Source organism: Anser anser (assembly GCF_964211835.1).
Source record: "Anser anser genome assembly, chromosome: 4".
Taxonomy (NCBI): Eukaryota; Metazoa; Chordata; class Aves; order Anseriformes; family Anatidae; genus Anser; species Anser anser.
This window is the reverse complement of record NC_139724.1, coordinates 75,780,914-75,793,849: the sequence shown is the minus strand read 5'-3', so window position 1 is coordinate 75,793,849 and position 12,936 is coordinate 75,780,914. Positions and strand designations below refer to the sequence as shown.

Below are 12,936 nucleotides of genomic sequence, written 5' to 3'. Positions count from 1 at the left end.
AAAGAAGGAAGACTAGGAAGAGGAGGGGGGTGAAGACGAGGAAGATTCGGAAGAGGGGGATGAGGAAGAGGAGGAGGAGAGGGGAGATCTGGAAGGAGAGGAGGAGGGGGAAGATGAGGAAGAGGAGGAAGAAGAGGGGGAGGATTGGGAAGAAGGAAGAGGAGAAGGAGGAGGAAGAGGAGAAAGAAGAGAAAGAAGAGGAGGAGGAAGGAGATTAGGAAGAAGGAAGAAGAAGAAGAGGAGGAGGAGGAGGAGGAGGAGGAGGAAGATTTGCCAGAGGCCTCCACCCTCCCCCCCCCCCGGCGCCGAACGCCCACCCCTTTACCCCCCCCCCTTACCTCTCAGCTGCGGGCGGCGGAGCCGGGCGGGCTCCCCCCGGGCTCCCCCCCGGGGCTCCCCCGGGCTCCTCCCGCTCTCCGCCGCCCCCGCTGCCTCCCGCCGCCGCCCAACGGCTCCGGTGCGAGGCCGCGGCGGCCGCGACCATTGACACGCCGCGGGGGGGGGGCGGCTCCGGGGGGCTCCGGGGCTCCGGGACTCGGACGGGGGGGTGGGGGGGGGAAGGGCCGGGGACGGAGCTGGAGCCGCCGCCGCCTCCTCGTAAGGCGGGGGGGGGAGGGGGGGGGGGGGGCTCCGGCCCTCAGCGGCGCCCCCGCCGCCGCCCGCCCGCTGCCGGTGCCGCCGCCGCCATGGTGCGGCCGCAGGCGGGGCGCGCTGCGCGAGGGGCGGGGCTAAGGGGGTGGGCGGGGCTAAGGGAGGGTGGGCGGGGCTAAGGGAGGGTGGGCGGGGCTAAGGGAGGGTGGGCGGGGCTAAGGGAGGGTGGGCGGGGCTAAGGGAAGGGGGCGGGGCTAAGGGGGTGGTGGGCGGGGTTGGGGGCGGGGCTAAAAGGGAAGCGGCGCGCTGGCTGCCTCCCCCCCCACTCCGCTGGTGATTAGTGGGGGGTTAATTCCGCCTAATTGCGGCCCCGTGTCCCCCAGCCCAGGCTGCCCCCAGCTCCATCCAGCCTGGCCTTGGGCACTGCCAGGGGTGGGGCAGCCACAGCTCCTCGGGGCGGCCTGGGCAGGGCCTCAGCGCCCTCAACCTGAAGCGTTTCTTCCTGCTGCCGTTTAACCCAAATCCGCCCTTTTTCAGCTTAAAACCGTTCCCCTTGCCCCAACACTGCCGCCCCGACAAAGGGTACCCTCCCCAGCTGAGGTGCTCAGCCCCTGAGAGCAGCAGAGGGGGACAATCCCCTCCCTCGCCCTGCCACCGTGCCGCCTTTGACGCAGCCCAGGACACGGCCGGCTGCCGGGCTGCGGCCGCACGCTGCTGCCTCATTTGGGGTTTCTCACGAACCCACAACCCCAAGCCCTCAGGGCTGCTCCCAACCCACTCTCCCTCCCTCCTCTCCCAGCCTGTATTTGTGCTTGGGGTTGCCCCAGCTCTCATCACATCCCTTGGGTTGCCCCAACTCGGGTCGCGTCCCTTCCCTCCGGCGCGTCAAACGCACGATAAAAACATGTTTCCACGATAAATTCCAGCCTAGCACATCGTTTAAAAAGCTCCGACCCTTCCAGCTGCCGCGTTCTGGTGAGACCAAGCCGTACGGTCTGCGGTACGCAGCCTGGTTGTTTCGCTGCCTCAGCCCAGCCCCGAGTGCAGCTTCGCCACAGTGGGCGCCCAACCAAACCAGAACAAGCTTCGAGCGAAATAAAACCCGCGGCTTCCTCTTGCCTTACGGCTTGGGAATCCTCGGGGCGCTCCCAAGTTGTTCGGTCACCGCTCGCTACCCCTGAAACTGCAAGAAAAATCGCATTTCTGACGATAAAAATCCCGAATTCTGGGTCGTCGCAGGGCACCTGGGGGCACGCTCAGACCACCGCCCCTCTGAGGACGCGGCTGCACCCCTACAGCAGCCCCACGGGTATCGCTGGGTGGGCAAGAAACCACAGGGTGCCTGCAGCCGCCAGGCTGTGACACAAACGCCCGCCACCACCCGAGCTCGGTGCTAACCCCGTGAGCTGCTTGCGGTACGAATAAATGATTGTCGCTAAGCGTCCGCCTTTATTTAGAGGCAAAAAGAGGCAAACCTGACCGGAGCAGGGCGTGCCGTGCTCTGCCCTCTCCATCCGCAATCTGTTTTTCAACCCGTTTTAAACCTGGGTTTGAGTTTGGGCCCCCAGAGGGGCTGAGCACCCTCCTCCAGGACCACCTGCCCGTTGGGGTGGCTGGATGCGGCCCTGCTGCTGCCTCCGTTCCCCCCCCCCGACCCCGGGACGTGTGCCACAGCTCGGGGAAGATTCCCAAAATGCTGCTGCCATCTGCTGGCACCGGCCTCCTGGGGGGGCCGGGGTGATGCCAGCCGTCACCTCCTCAACTCAGCATCACCGCTTTGGGGGCAAAAAGAGCGGCTTCGTTTTTCCTCGGGATGGTCCCCCCCCTCCGGGAAAGACTTAAAATGAGGGGAAAAAAGGCAGCAGGAGCAGCTGCTTCATGAGGGAACCGGGCGACACAGCAGACGCAGCCCCGCACGAAGAAACGCAGCTTCAGCTCTTCCCCAAAAACCGCCGCTGCGCTGGGACGCAACGCGCGCGCAGGGCTGCTCGGGAACGAGCCTCCCAGCTCCTTGTGCAAACACATCCGGCTTCTGGTCCCCAGAATAAAGGCTTCAGGCTCCCAAAGCCTCTCGGGAGATCAGACACAGAGGGAGACTTATTTATTGCGGAGAAGAACCAGAAAGAACGCCAGAAATGTATACCTGATGACACTATGAAAGTTATTATCATGCTAAGGATATTAAACGAGAGAGGAAGCCAGCGGTAAGGAAGAGAAATGTACGAAGTTAAAGGCTGAATCTTACCTGGAGATGCCGTGCTGCTGACTGAAGAAACCCCTCGCAGCCTCCACCAGTTCAAGGCGCTGTTTGGAGACGGGCTTTGTGGAAAAAATGCCGGCCTGGACTCGGGGTCGCTGCCGTGAAAACACCACCTCAAAGCCAAACCCTTCTCCTTTATCTTATTGATATAAACCCACCCAGACCCTACAAAAAAACGCCCTTAGGGATCACCGGTTTGTAGACACCTTAAACCGACTGTAGACAAACCCTTAGGACCAGAGCTTTTCCACCCGTGCCCGTGGGCTGCAGCGTGCCCTGTGCCGGGGGAGACGTTCAGCCTCCTCCCCGCGGGTTTCTGCCCCCGGCCCCTGCCCCACCAAGTGACGTGGGGTGCCGTGGTTTTGGCCCGGGTGCCGTCTCTGCTGTTATTTCTGGCGTTATCACGCAGAACGCAGCCGGCTGAAGGAGGCAGGGTTTGCCTGGGCGGTGGTACGGTGGTGAGATTTCGGGGTTTTAGCTACCTAGCGCTGACCACGCGCACGCCGTGGGTGTTGAAACCGGGCTAAGCCTGAGCCTGGCGGGCACCGGGGTGGTTGCCTCCACCGTGAGCCAAGCTTCAGCCCAAATGTGGAACCAAAATGTGGAAAATTAAGCATTTTGCCCGCACCTTGAGTGAAACTTCAGCCCAAATCTGGACCCCAAATGGGGAAAACGAAATGTTTTACTTCCTCCGTGAGGCAAACGTCAGCCCAGATGTGAACCCAAAATGTGGAAAACAAAGTGTTTTCCCTCCACTGTAAGGCAAACTATAGCCCCAATGTGGACCCAAAATGGGGAAAATGAAACGTTTTGCTTCCTCTGTGAGCCAAACTTCAGTCCGGATGTGGACCTAAAACGTGGAAAATGAAGTGTTTTCCCTCCACCATGAGCCAAACTTCAGCCCAAATTTGGACCCAAAATGGGGAAAATGAAACGTTTTGTTGTCACCGTGAGCCAAACTTCAGCCCAGATGTGAACCCAAAATGTGGAAAATGAAGCGTTTTCCCTCCATTGTGAGGTAAACTACAGTCCAAATGTGGACAAAATGTGGAAAATGCCGTGTTTTCCCTCCCCTGTGAGGCAAACTACAGCCCAAATGTGGACAAAATGTGGAAAGTGAAGCAGTTTTCCTCCCCTGTGAGCCAAACTACAGCCCAGATGTGGAAAAAATGTGGAACATGAAGTGTTTTCCCTCCACCCTGAGGCAAACTATAGCCCAAATTGAACCCAAAATGAGAAAAATGAAGCATTTTCCCTCCATTGTGAGGTAAACTACAGTCCAAATGTGGACAAACTGTGGAAAATGAAGCGTTTTCCCTCCCCTGTGAGGCAAACTACAGCCCAAATGTGGACAAAATGTGGAACATGAAGTGTTTTGCCCAGCCCGAGCCGGGGCCGGGGAGCTGCCGCCACATCCCCCCGGGGCTGTGGGCACAGGACGAGGGGACGAGGCCCGGCTGCCCCCGGCCCCCCAACCCCAGCTCCCCCCAGGCCCGCGATCGGGCCCGGCCCCGCGGCTTGAGCCCGTGGGGCGGCCCCCGGCCCCCTCACAGCGCTCCGCCTATCAGCGCCCGCCCTTCCCTCGACGGACGGGCGGTGCGACCAATGAGCGGCGCGAGAGGGGGAAAGTGGGCGGGCTTAGCGGCCGGCCGGGGACGGGGCGGTGGCAGCGGCGGGCCGGGGAGCGGGGCAGGGGGTGTTTGAGGTAACAAACGCGTTTTCCCGGCCCCAAATCCCCCCGCAGCGGGCCCTGGAGGCCAGGCTGAGCTGGGCTTCCCTCACAGGGCTCCCCCTGCTGCTTCCGTGCCCAGGAGCTGCCTCTTGGTGCCCCTTACAGCCCGGCCCTACGGCCCCAGCGGGCGTCGCCAGCGGCCCCGCTCCCCCCGGCCTCCCTCTCTCCTCAGGTGCCGAGCCAGGATGGGCTTTGCGGAGGACAAGGTGTACGGCCACATCCTGAGGAACATGGACAAGTTCAAGAACATCCACGTGGCGTCGCTGGTCGATTCCCTCAGCTGCCTCACCGAAGCGGACAGGGTAACTTTCTGTTTTCCTCAGCCCTGCCAGGCCGCGACACGGCCCCACGGGGCCCCTCGCCTGGTTTTATAGCACGGGCGCTGTACAGCAGCTTTATTTCTGTTTATTTTTGTCCAGCAGGGCGAGGGAGGGGGGTTGTCCCCTTCTGCTCTGCTGTTTTGAGCCCCCCCTGCAGTGCTGTGCTCGGCTCTGGGCCCAGCACGGGGAAGTGGAGCTGCTGGAGCAGGGCCTGAGGAGGCCGCGGGGGTGCTCAGGGGCTGGAGCAGCTCTGTTGTGGGGCCAGGCTGAGAGATGGCAGTGTTGGGTCTGGGGAAGACAAGCCCCCGGGGAGACCTCACAGCGGCCTGCCCGTACCTAAAGGGGGCTGCAGGAGAGCTGGGGAGGGACTCTGTGGCGGGGGGGCAGTGATAGGACAAGGGGTAACAGCTTTAAACCAAAAGAGAGCAGATTTAGGTTAGATACAAGGCAGAAATTCTTTGCTATGAGGGCAGTGAGGCCCTGCCCAGGCCGCCCCGAGGAGCTGTGGCTGCCCCATCCCTGGCAGTGCCCAAGGCCAGGCTGGATGGGGCTGGGGGCAGCCTGGGCTGGGGGCAGGGCGGGCTCTGAGGTTCCTCTTCCAACCCAAACTGTTCTGTGGTTCTTTGATTCTCCTTCTAAGGCACGCCGTGCCTCCTGGTGTTCTTTGTTCAGGATGAACTTCATACCCGAGGGGAGGTGCGGGGCAGCAATGCAACCGCCTACAAGTTATATCAGCACGTGAAGTGCCGCCGGGGCTGGGTGACCGACCTGATCAACGCGCTGCACCAGAACAACGCGGGGCACCTGGCCGAAGAGCTGCAGCAGGTCTATGACCTCTACCAAACCCGTAAGTGGCCTCATCTCCGGGCCTTGCCCCGGTGGCATGCCTGGGGATGGGAGGAGGTCCCCAGGGTTCCTTGTTCAAAACTGCTTGGGTTGGCAGTGGGCCGGGTGCCTTGTCACCCTTGTCGTAAGGGGAGATGGAAACAGGAATTAAGGGGTGCTGCAGGTTTGGCCGGTGTGGGGACGGAGCATGGGTGCGAGAAGGGCTGCCTCAGCCCCACGCCCATCCTCTGCCTCCTCGGCTTTCCTGCGCTGCCTCAGCTTTTACCTTCACCTCCCCAGCTCCTCCAACAGCCTCAGCTCCACCAGCTGCTCCAAATCCTCGTGTGGCCTCCTTCCCTCCTGATGCCCAGCCCGTCAGCGCCCAGCTGCCATTCTCGGGCCCCAAGCCCGCTGCGGACACCCCGCTGGCCGATCCTCCCCGCTGCACCTCGCCCACCGGTGGCCATCCACCTCTCCAGCGCGCTGCTGCCATTGCTGCGAGCCCAGCCAGGAGCTCAGCTGCGAGCGCAGACGTTCCCAGCACCGACCTGGACGCCAGGGCCCCTGTGCAGGAGAAGGTGAGCGGGACAGGGCTGCGAAGATCCCTTTGGGAGCGGGGTTTCAGTGGTTTGGGTGCCACAAGCACGCTCTCGTTGCCGGTCTGCTGTGTGCTCGCTGCGCCTGGCGGCTTCGCCCACGGAGAAGCAGGGGGTCAGGCACCTTCTGTGCCATTTCCACGCGCAATTTGGGGTAGAATGCAGCTTCTGCTGGTGAGCAGCAGCGAGCTGCCCCCTTTTAGCCTGCATGCAGCCCTGTAACTGCGCGAGGGCAGGGTTCGCTCTTGGTCCGTGCTCCCTCCTGCTGCCCCCGTGTGACCGTGAGGCACCCCGGTGGCCCCGTGTGTCCTCAGCCAGGCCGAAACGGGGCCGCGCGGCGATTTAACAGCTCCTTTTCTTCCAGCCCCTGGAACAAAAGAGTCCCCAGCCACCGCTGCAGCCGCTGAGCGCGGCCCGTGCTGGAGCGAGCGACGGGCAGAGCGCGTGGGGGCCGCTCCCGTGCCCCGCTGAGGCTCAGCAGGCGGCAGCGGGGCCCCCGGGGGCTGCCGGCGTGGTTTTGCCGTCGGCTGCTCCCCCCGAGCAGGGCCGGGAGTGGCTGGGCCAGCGCTACCCGGTGTGCGTGGACAACGGGTGCTTCGGGAACGCCAAGCACCTGCGCCGCGCCGCGCCGGGCTCGGGGCTGGGCACGGCCGTCCCGCTGAGGGACCCGGTCACCGCTCGTGGCGCCGGGCAGCCCAGGAACGAGCCCCAGGAAGATGTCTACGTCTCCACCGAGTTGCCCGCGGGGTTGGCAGAGCCCCTGGGCGGCGAGGGGGTGCCGCAGCCCCGCGGCCCGCAGGGGACGCAGGAAAAGCAGGCGGAGCTCCCCGAGCACCGAGGGCCTCCGAGCAGCTTCGTGGACGTGCGCAGCCCCCTCCTCATACAGCAGCAGTTTGACGCGGAGCAGAAGCGGGTCAGGACGCTGCGAGAGCACGAAGAGGGAGGTGAGTTTGCTTCCGCGGCTGGCGGCAGGCCTCGCCCAGAGACCCGCTGAGGTCTCCGGGTTAACGCGGCGTTTTGTTCTCTCCCCATCAGCCACCCGGATGGAAACAACCCCCCCGGCCGCCGCCCCCAGAGACACTTCCCCATCCCGCGACGTCTCCTGGAAGCTTCCCGTGCCAGAGGAAGCGCTGCCTGTGGGGAAGGCGGCCGGCAGCACCCCCTCCGAGCCGGCAGAGGAGAAAGTAGGTGACCTTTCACTGCCTCTTGCGTTTCCTTCAGGTCCTTGCAGTCTCCCCTGGCTGGCACCTTTTTTTTTTGCTGCAGCGTAAGGCTTTTTGAGCTGGGGGCGAGTTTACTCGGGGTTTTTTCCCCGCTGCGTTCCTCTTCCTGTCCCGGAGCTGTGTGCAGGAGCTGCCTCAGCTGCTGGGTGTTGCGATACACACGTAGCCCCGACGGCGGTCCCAGCCTGACCCCAACCTCCCTGGGGTGTCCCCCGCTGATTTTGTGGGGCTGAGGGCTCGAGCGGATCCCCCCCGGGATGCGGGGGGCAGGGACTGGCCGGACCCTTGGCTCTCGGAGCCCTGGCTGTCTCGCGCTTTGTCAGCTTTGGAGTCTGCGATGGCTTCCCGAACGCTGGGAGGAGGAAGGGAGCCGAGATTCGTTGGTCTCCGACTCCCGATTCCCCGCTGTGACTTGGCAGCCAGGCCACGGGCTTCCAGCCCATTCCAGGGGCCATCTCCACCCCTCTCGTCCCAGCCCCTTCTCCTCTCCTCTTCCTTCCTGCATCGCCCCCAAACCCCAAAGGCTCCCCCCGAGCCTCGGCACCTCCCTGCCCCGCTCTCTCCCCCTCTCGTTGTCTCCCAAAGGTTCTCCCGGCCTCGGCGGCCCCTCTCCAGGGCCCAGCGGTCGGGGGAAGCTCTGTGGGCGCAGCTGGGAGGCCGACGTCCCCCCGGGGGAGTTCTGCCACAAGCATCTGGGCCTCTCCCACCGTCCCGGAGGAGGACGCGGAGCTCAGCAAGCCGGGCGTCCTCCTCTCCGTGGCGGGCGACAGCCCGCAGGCAGCCGCCAGGCCCGCGGGCGGCTCCGCTTCCGAGGCCACCGATCACCTGGGCTTGAGGAGCGACCCGCTCCTGCTGAGCACCGACAGCTCAGGTCCCGGAGGAGCACGCGAGGGATCCGCCTCGGGACGTTGCTCCTCGGCATCCTGCGGAGACGAAGCGGGGGGAGAACGCTCCTGGTCCCCCTCGAGCTGGAGAACCGACGAGATCCGCGTGGCTCACGGCCCCAGCGCCCTGCTGAAGGCGAGCAACGACGTCCCGGACGACGGAGCCGGTCCCTCGGGCGGCCCCCCGACTTCCGCCTCGAGCGGAGGCAGCGACGCCGCGCCCGGCAGCGTCCCCAGCCCTGGGGACAGCCCCGGGCCCTCCCTGCCCTACCTCGTCCCGGCCGTGGGCATCGCGCTCATCTCCGCCGTGGCGTTCCTGGTGTACGCCCGGCTGCAGAAATAGCGGAGAGCAACGGGGGTGCCGCGGCCGCCCCGCGGGAGGTTCCTCTTCCCGGCAGGAATCCCGTCTGGCGCGTTTGAACCCCGAGGGACGGCAGGGAGGGGCCGCCGTTAAATCTCCTCCCAGGTGGTTTCGCTGGAAGAGGCCTCGGTCGCCTGATGCTGTTGGGTTCTGCCCTGGTTCCCCCCCCCACGTCTCCCAACAACCTTCCCGCCCGCCGCCTTCTCCTCCTGCGCCCGCGGGCAGCGCGTCGCTCGGCAGCGATCCCTCGAGCCCGGAGTCAGGGGAAATTGCTGGAAATTCTCCACATCTCCCATGTTCGGTCCCGGCAAGCTCCCCGTCCCGCCGAGGGAGCGGTGCGAGCTGCCCCCTCTCCCGGGAGCCGTCGTCCTGCCTCAGCGCTCCGAAACGTCCTCCCCTGGTCCGGCGGGTCGGCATGGCACAGGATTTGGGGTACCGACACCCACGGAGACCTCCCTGCTCCCCGTGCTGCTTTCTCAAGGATCAGCCTTGTTTCTTCTTTCCCCGTCCGGGGGGAAGAGAGGATTTAGGCACGTTTGTTCGTCTTCAGGCTGCGTTTTTGGGCCTGGCAGGGTGAGCGTCGTTCCCGCGTTCCTGGCGCGGCGGGCAGGAAGCTCGCCCCGGGGCTGGGACACAACCAGGATCGAGCCCTGTGCTAGCTGCTGATCGGGATGCTCGGGGTTCTCTCAAAGGTCCCAGTTCCAAATTTGGGTCCCTAATTTCCTTGCTGCCCACATGGAGCAGCACGGGGGTCGGGCTGCAAGGCTCCCAATTGAGCTAAAACCCCAACCCCAACAAAATTCTGCGATACGTTTCCAGTAACTTACTCCTTGGGGCCCCTGTCGCTGAGCTCGGGTTCCCGAAATGGGGCCCGGCCGGCCCGGGGTGGGTCTGCGAGCCCCGCGGCGGGACGAAGGGCTGCTCCTGCGGGGGGGGAAGCAGCGCCGGGTTTCTCCAGCAGCTCCTCAGGGGACCTCTCTCCATGTGAGGAACTGCGGCGATGTCCCAAAAGGGGATCCCCGGGGGTTGCGGGGTGCTCGGTGGGAGTTGCCCGTGGTGCTCACGAGTTGTGTTTTCAGATACCAGCGGCTTCGGGAGGCGCTTGCCTGCCTCCGCCTCGTCCTGTGTCCCCAAATTTTGAGCCCCTTCCCCGGAGCTCCACACTGCTTGTGGTTTATTGCCCCGCGTGTGGTTTATTGCCCCGTGTGTGGTTTGTTGCCTCAGCCCGTGGGAGGGAGGCACGACGCGGAGCGTCGCTGGACGCCCCCTCTCCGACTCCAGTGCAGAGGGGGCTGGGGGATTGTTGCCCGAGTTCGCAGGGCCGCCAGCTGCTAGCGCTCGCCCTTTGCCCCGAAATGCACCAAGTGCCTTCCTGAAACGACGGGCAATAAACGCACGGAACAGCGAGGTGTCGATTTCGGGCCGGCGGGGCTGATTTGGAGGGTGGACGCGAGCCGCTCCCTGCTCAGCGCCCGGTCTTGCATCAGTCGGCGGAGGGGAGAGGGCTTTCTGAACGCACTTTATGTCCCTGCTGGGCCTGGGGGATGCCGGGGCTGTTCTCCCCAGCTGAAGAGAAGGTGGTGAGTTCCCAAAGCTCCCCACAAGCAGGGGGAAGAACCCGGGATTCCCCGCCGGCGGCGCCCAGTGAGACATTTGGCTCAGCCTTAAGCAATTCTGGCCGCGAGCACTTCGCACGGACCCGCGGCCTCCCCCCCGAAAGCTGCAGCTTTTAGCGCTCGGACTTTTAATTTACGGCGGACGGGGAAATCTTCCCCAAATGCCTTCACTCCGTGCAAGGCTCCTGAATATATTGCTCAGAACGGGAGCAGGAGGCGCCAGCAAATGCAGTCGTAACGTGCTGCGAGGCAGCGCGCGTGAGGCCTCCAGCTGAAAGTTCAGCCTGGGGGAGCGAGGGGGCACGCGCCTTCCCCACAGCCTTCGGCGGGGTTTGGGAGATCCCAAGGCAGCAGCACCCGGACCAAGGCTCTCTTCCCTGCGGGCGCTTTCCCCGGCTGCAGAATCCTTCCCCTCTTTCCCCAGTACTTTGTAGCCACGGCTCGTTCACTTCGTATTTCCACTTCGAATCGCTCCTGGGAAGCGGCCGGGTTGTTTCACCGCCTCAGGCCTGATAAAAGCACGCGGTTTTCTCGGCGTTTGGTGTGCCCTCGTTCTCGCCGCTGTAACGTAGCACTTTAAGGGCGTCGGCGGCGGGTGAGCCTGCAGGAGGGGGATCGCGTCCTGCAAATCCTCTAAACGAGAGCAAGGCGTATTTTGAAATACGCAATAAAACCGTTTGCCACTTCACAAAGCTTTTGAGGTGTTGTGTGTTTTATAACGGGGGGGGAGAACCCCAGCTTTTGTAGAGCGAGGAAGGGCACCGAGCGGTTTTCAGGGAGAAGTTGAGCAGAGAATTAAATCAGCGCGTTCACGTGCTTGGGCTGGGTTTACAGGCCCGCAGAACCACCGAGGCCACAAAGAAGGATCCAAACACCCGGCCTGCCGCTTTTTTTGGGGTCGGGGGGGGGGCGTTGCTCCAGTTCATTCAGCTTTCTCAGCCCACTTGAGAGGTGCTTTTAATTAAGAGAGCTGTACGTTAATTATGAACGACTTTTGCCACAAGCAGTTTCGAAGCGTCTCTGCTGCCGGGAGTTGGCTGCCTTTGGATTTTTGTCCGAGGCGGGCGCCGTGAGCAGATGTGCGCTGGGCGGGCCGTACGCACCGGGCACGGGGCTCCGCTTGCACTCCTGCCTCTGCAGCCCCGGGCTTTGTGCTCGTAGCGGGTCGCGGGATCGGCGAAGCGAGCCCCTCCGGGCACCCGGGGTTCAGCTCTGCGCCAGGACCGGCGGCGGTGGCTCCCCACGGGCTGAGCGGCCGGGCCCGACCTGCAGAGGACGGTCATCGAAATCACACCAGCGTCGTCGAAACCGCCGCTGTGCGCGGCTCCAGCTCAAGCGGCGCTGGCAGGGGGGTCCTGGGGGTGGGCACGGATGTCTTTTGGGGAGAATTAGGAAGGTTTCAGGCAGCGTGGCTGGAAACAGCACTTTTCTGTTGGGTGTCCTTCCCATGCTGCCTTTTGCGCAGGTGCCCCCTGGGGGCTGAGCTCTCACCTCTTCACCTCTCCTGGCTTCCTCTGTCCGCAGCCGGAGCGCCCGACTGCCATCGCCGTGTCGCACGCGGCTGGAGCTCGGCGATGAGAAAAGGCAGGCTTTATACAACCGAAGGCAACGTTTAAATAAAAGGGTTATTTCTCCTGAGGGACGTCCTGCTCTGCCCTACGCGCACCAGCCCCACGGCACGCTTACCCGGGAGGAGACCCGAATCCCAACCGCCCCCGCTCCCTTCGCCCGGGGAGTTCGGGAATTCCAGAATTGGGCAAATTCCCGCTGGAGCTGCGATCCAAATACTTGTATTTTCTGGACTCCCGGTCACATAGTCTCTTCGGTACGGAATTAAGGGCACTGAGGTGAGGTCGGCGGGGCGCAGCTCGGGGCAGGGCACGCCGCGGCGCTGCAGTCACGCCAGGCCGTGCCGTAGGCGCGCCAGGCACCCGCTGCCCCCTAATTACCGCTTACTAATTACCACTTACCCGTCAGTCCAGACCCGCCCCCCTCTGGGAGCGCCCCCATTTCCTGCTGCCCCCCTCCCGGGACGGCCCTAGGGACGGGTAAGGATGCATGTCGTGACATATTGCGGTTATATCACGACTTAGAAGGCAGCCGGGGGGGAGAGGCCTCGCTATTTGCGTATGCAAATCGTATGCAAAGCAGCCCCCCCCCCGCGCGGCCCAGCCGGGCCTACTGCAGTCTTCCCCTCGGCCCCCGTCTGCGTTGCCATGGTTACACCCGGCTGTCAATCATCCGCTTTCTCCCGCCCCCACCCGGCAGCCGCCTCACGCCACTGGACAGCGGCCGTGTCATTCTCCTGCCGAAAGGACGCCATAGGCCAATTCCGTCTCCCATCCCCCGCCCCTTCCCTCCCCGCGCTCTCTCCTCCTATTGGCTCCCCGCTCTTGTCAGAGCGCGGCGGGCGGGCCCGCCACCCCGCCGCCTCCCAACCCTCTCCTCTCATTGGCCAACCCTCCCGTCGCTCCGCTCGGCGGCGGCAGCCGATTGGCCGCCGCCTCACGGCTCCTCCCGCCCCCTTC

At 64.1% G+C, this 12,936-nt stretch overlaps 2 protein-coding genes and 1 long non-coding RNA gene across 5 annotated transcripts in view; 1 reads left to right on the top strand and 2 right to left on the bottom strand.

Annotated features, from left to right (window-relative positions):
* The window catches only part of PTPRA (protein tyrosine phosphatase receptor type A), a 97,731-nt gene extending 97,181 nt beyond the window's left edge, over positions 1-550 (bottom strand). For all 3 annotated transcript variants that reach the window (XM_083832771.1, XM_083832770.1, XM_083832772.1), the window contains exon 1: positions 339-550. The gene's annotated coding sequence lies outside the window, so the exon portion shown is untranslated. The remainder of the gene's footprint in view (positions 1-338) is intronic.
* Positions 551-4,467: 3,917 nt separating this feature from the next.
* MAVS (mitochondrial antiviral signaling protein) lies at positions 4,468-11,100 on the top strand. Its single transcript, XM_083832759.1, has 7 exons — positions 4,468-4,556; positions 4,756-4,885; positions 5,576-5,750; positions 6,029-6,306; positions 6,689-7,268; positions 7,360-7,508; positions 8,133-11,100. The coding sequence occupies exons 2-7, from the start codon at positions 4,769-4,771 to the stop codon at positions 8,772-8,774; spliced, it is 1,941 nt and encodes a 646-aa protein (XP_083688885.1). The 5' UTR covers positions 4,468-4,556; positions 4,756-4,768; the 3' UTR covers positions 8,775-11,100.
* Positions 10,984-12,869, bottom strand: LOC310898202. The gene is made up of 2 exons (XR_014583074.1): positions 12,379-12,869; positions 10,984-11,997 (listed from the first exon to the last, which is right to left on the bottom strand). It is a non-coding gene; the product is annotated as an uncharacterized lncRNA (long non-coding RNA).
* Positions 12,870-12,936: the final 67 nt, after the last annotated feature.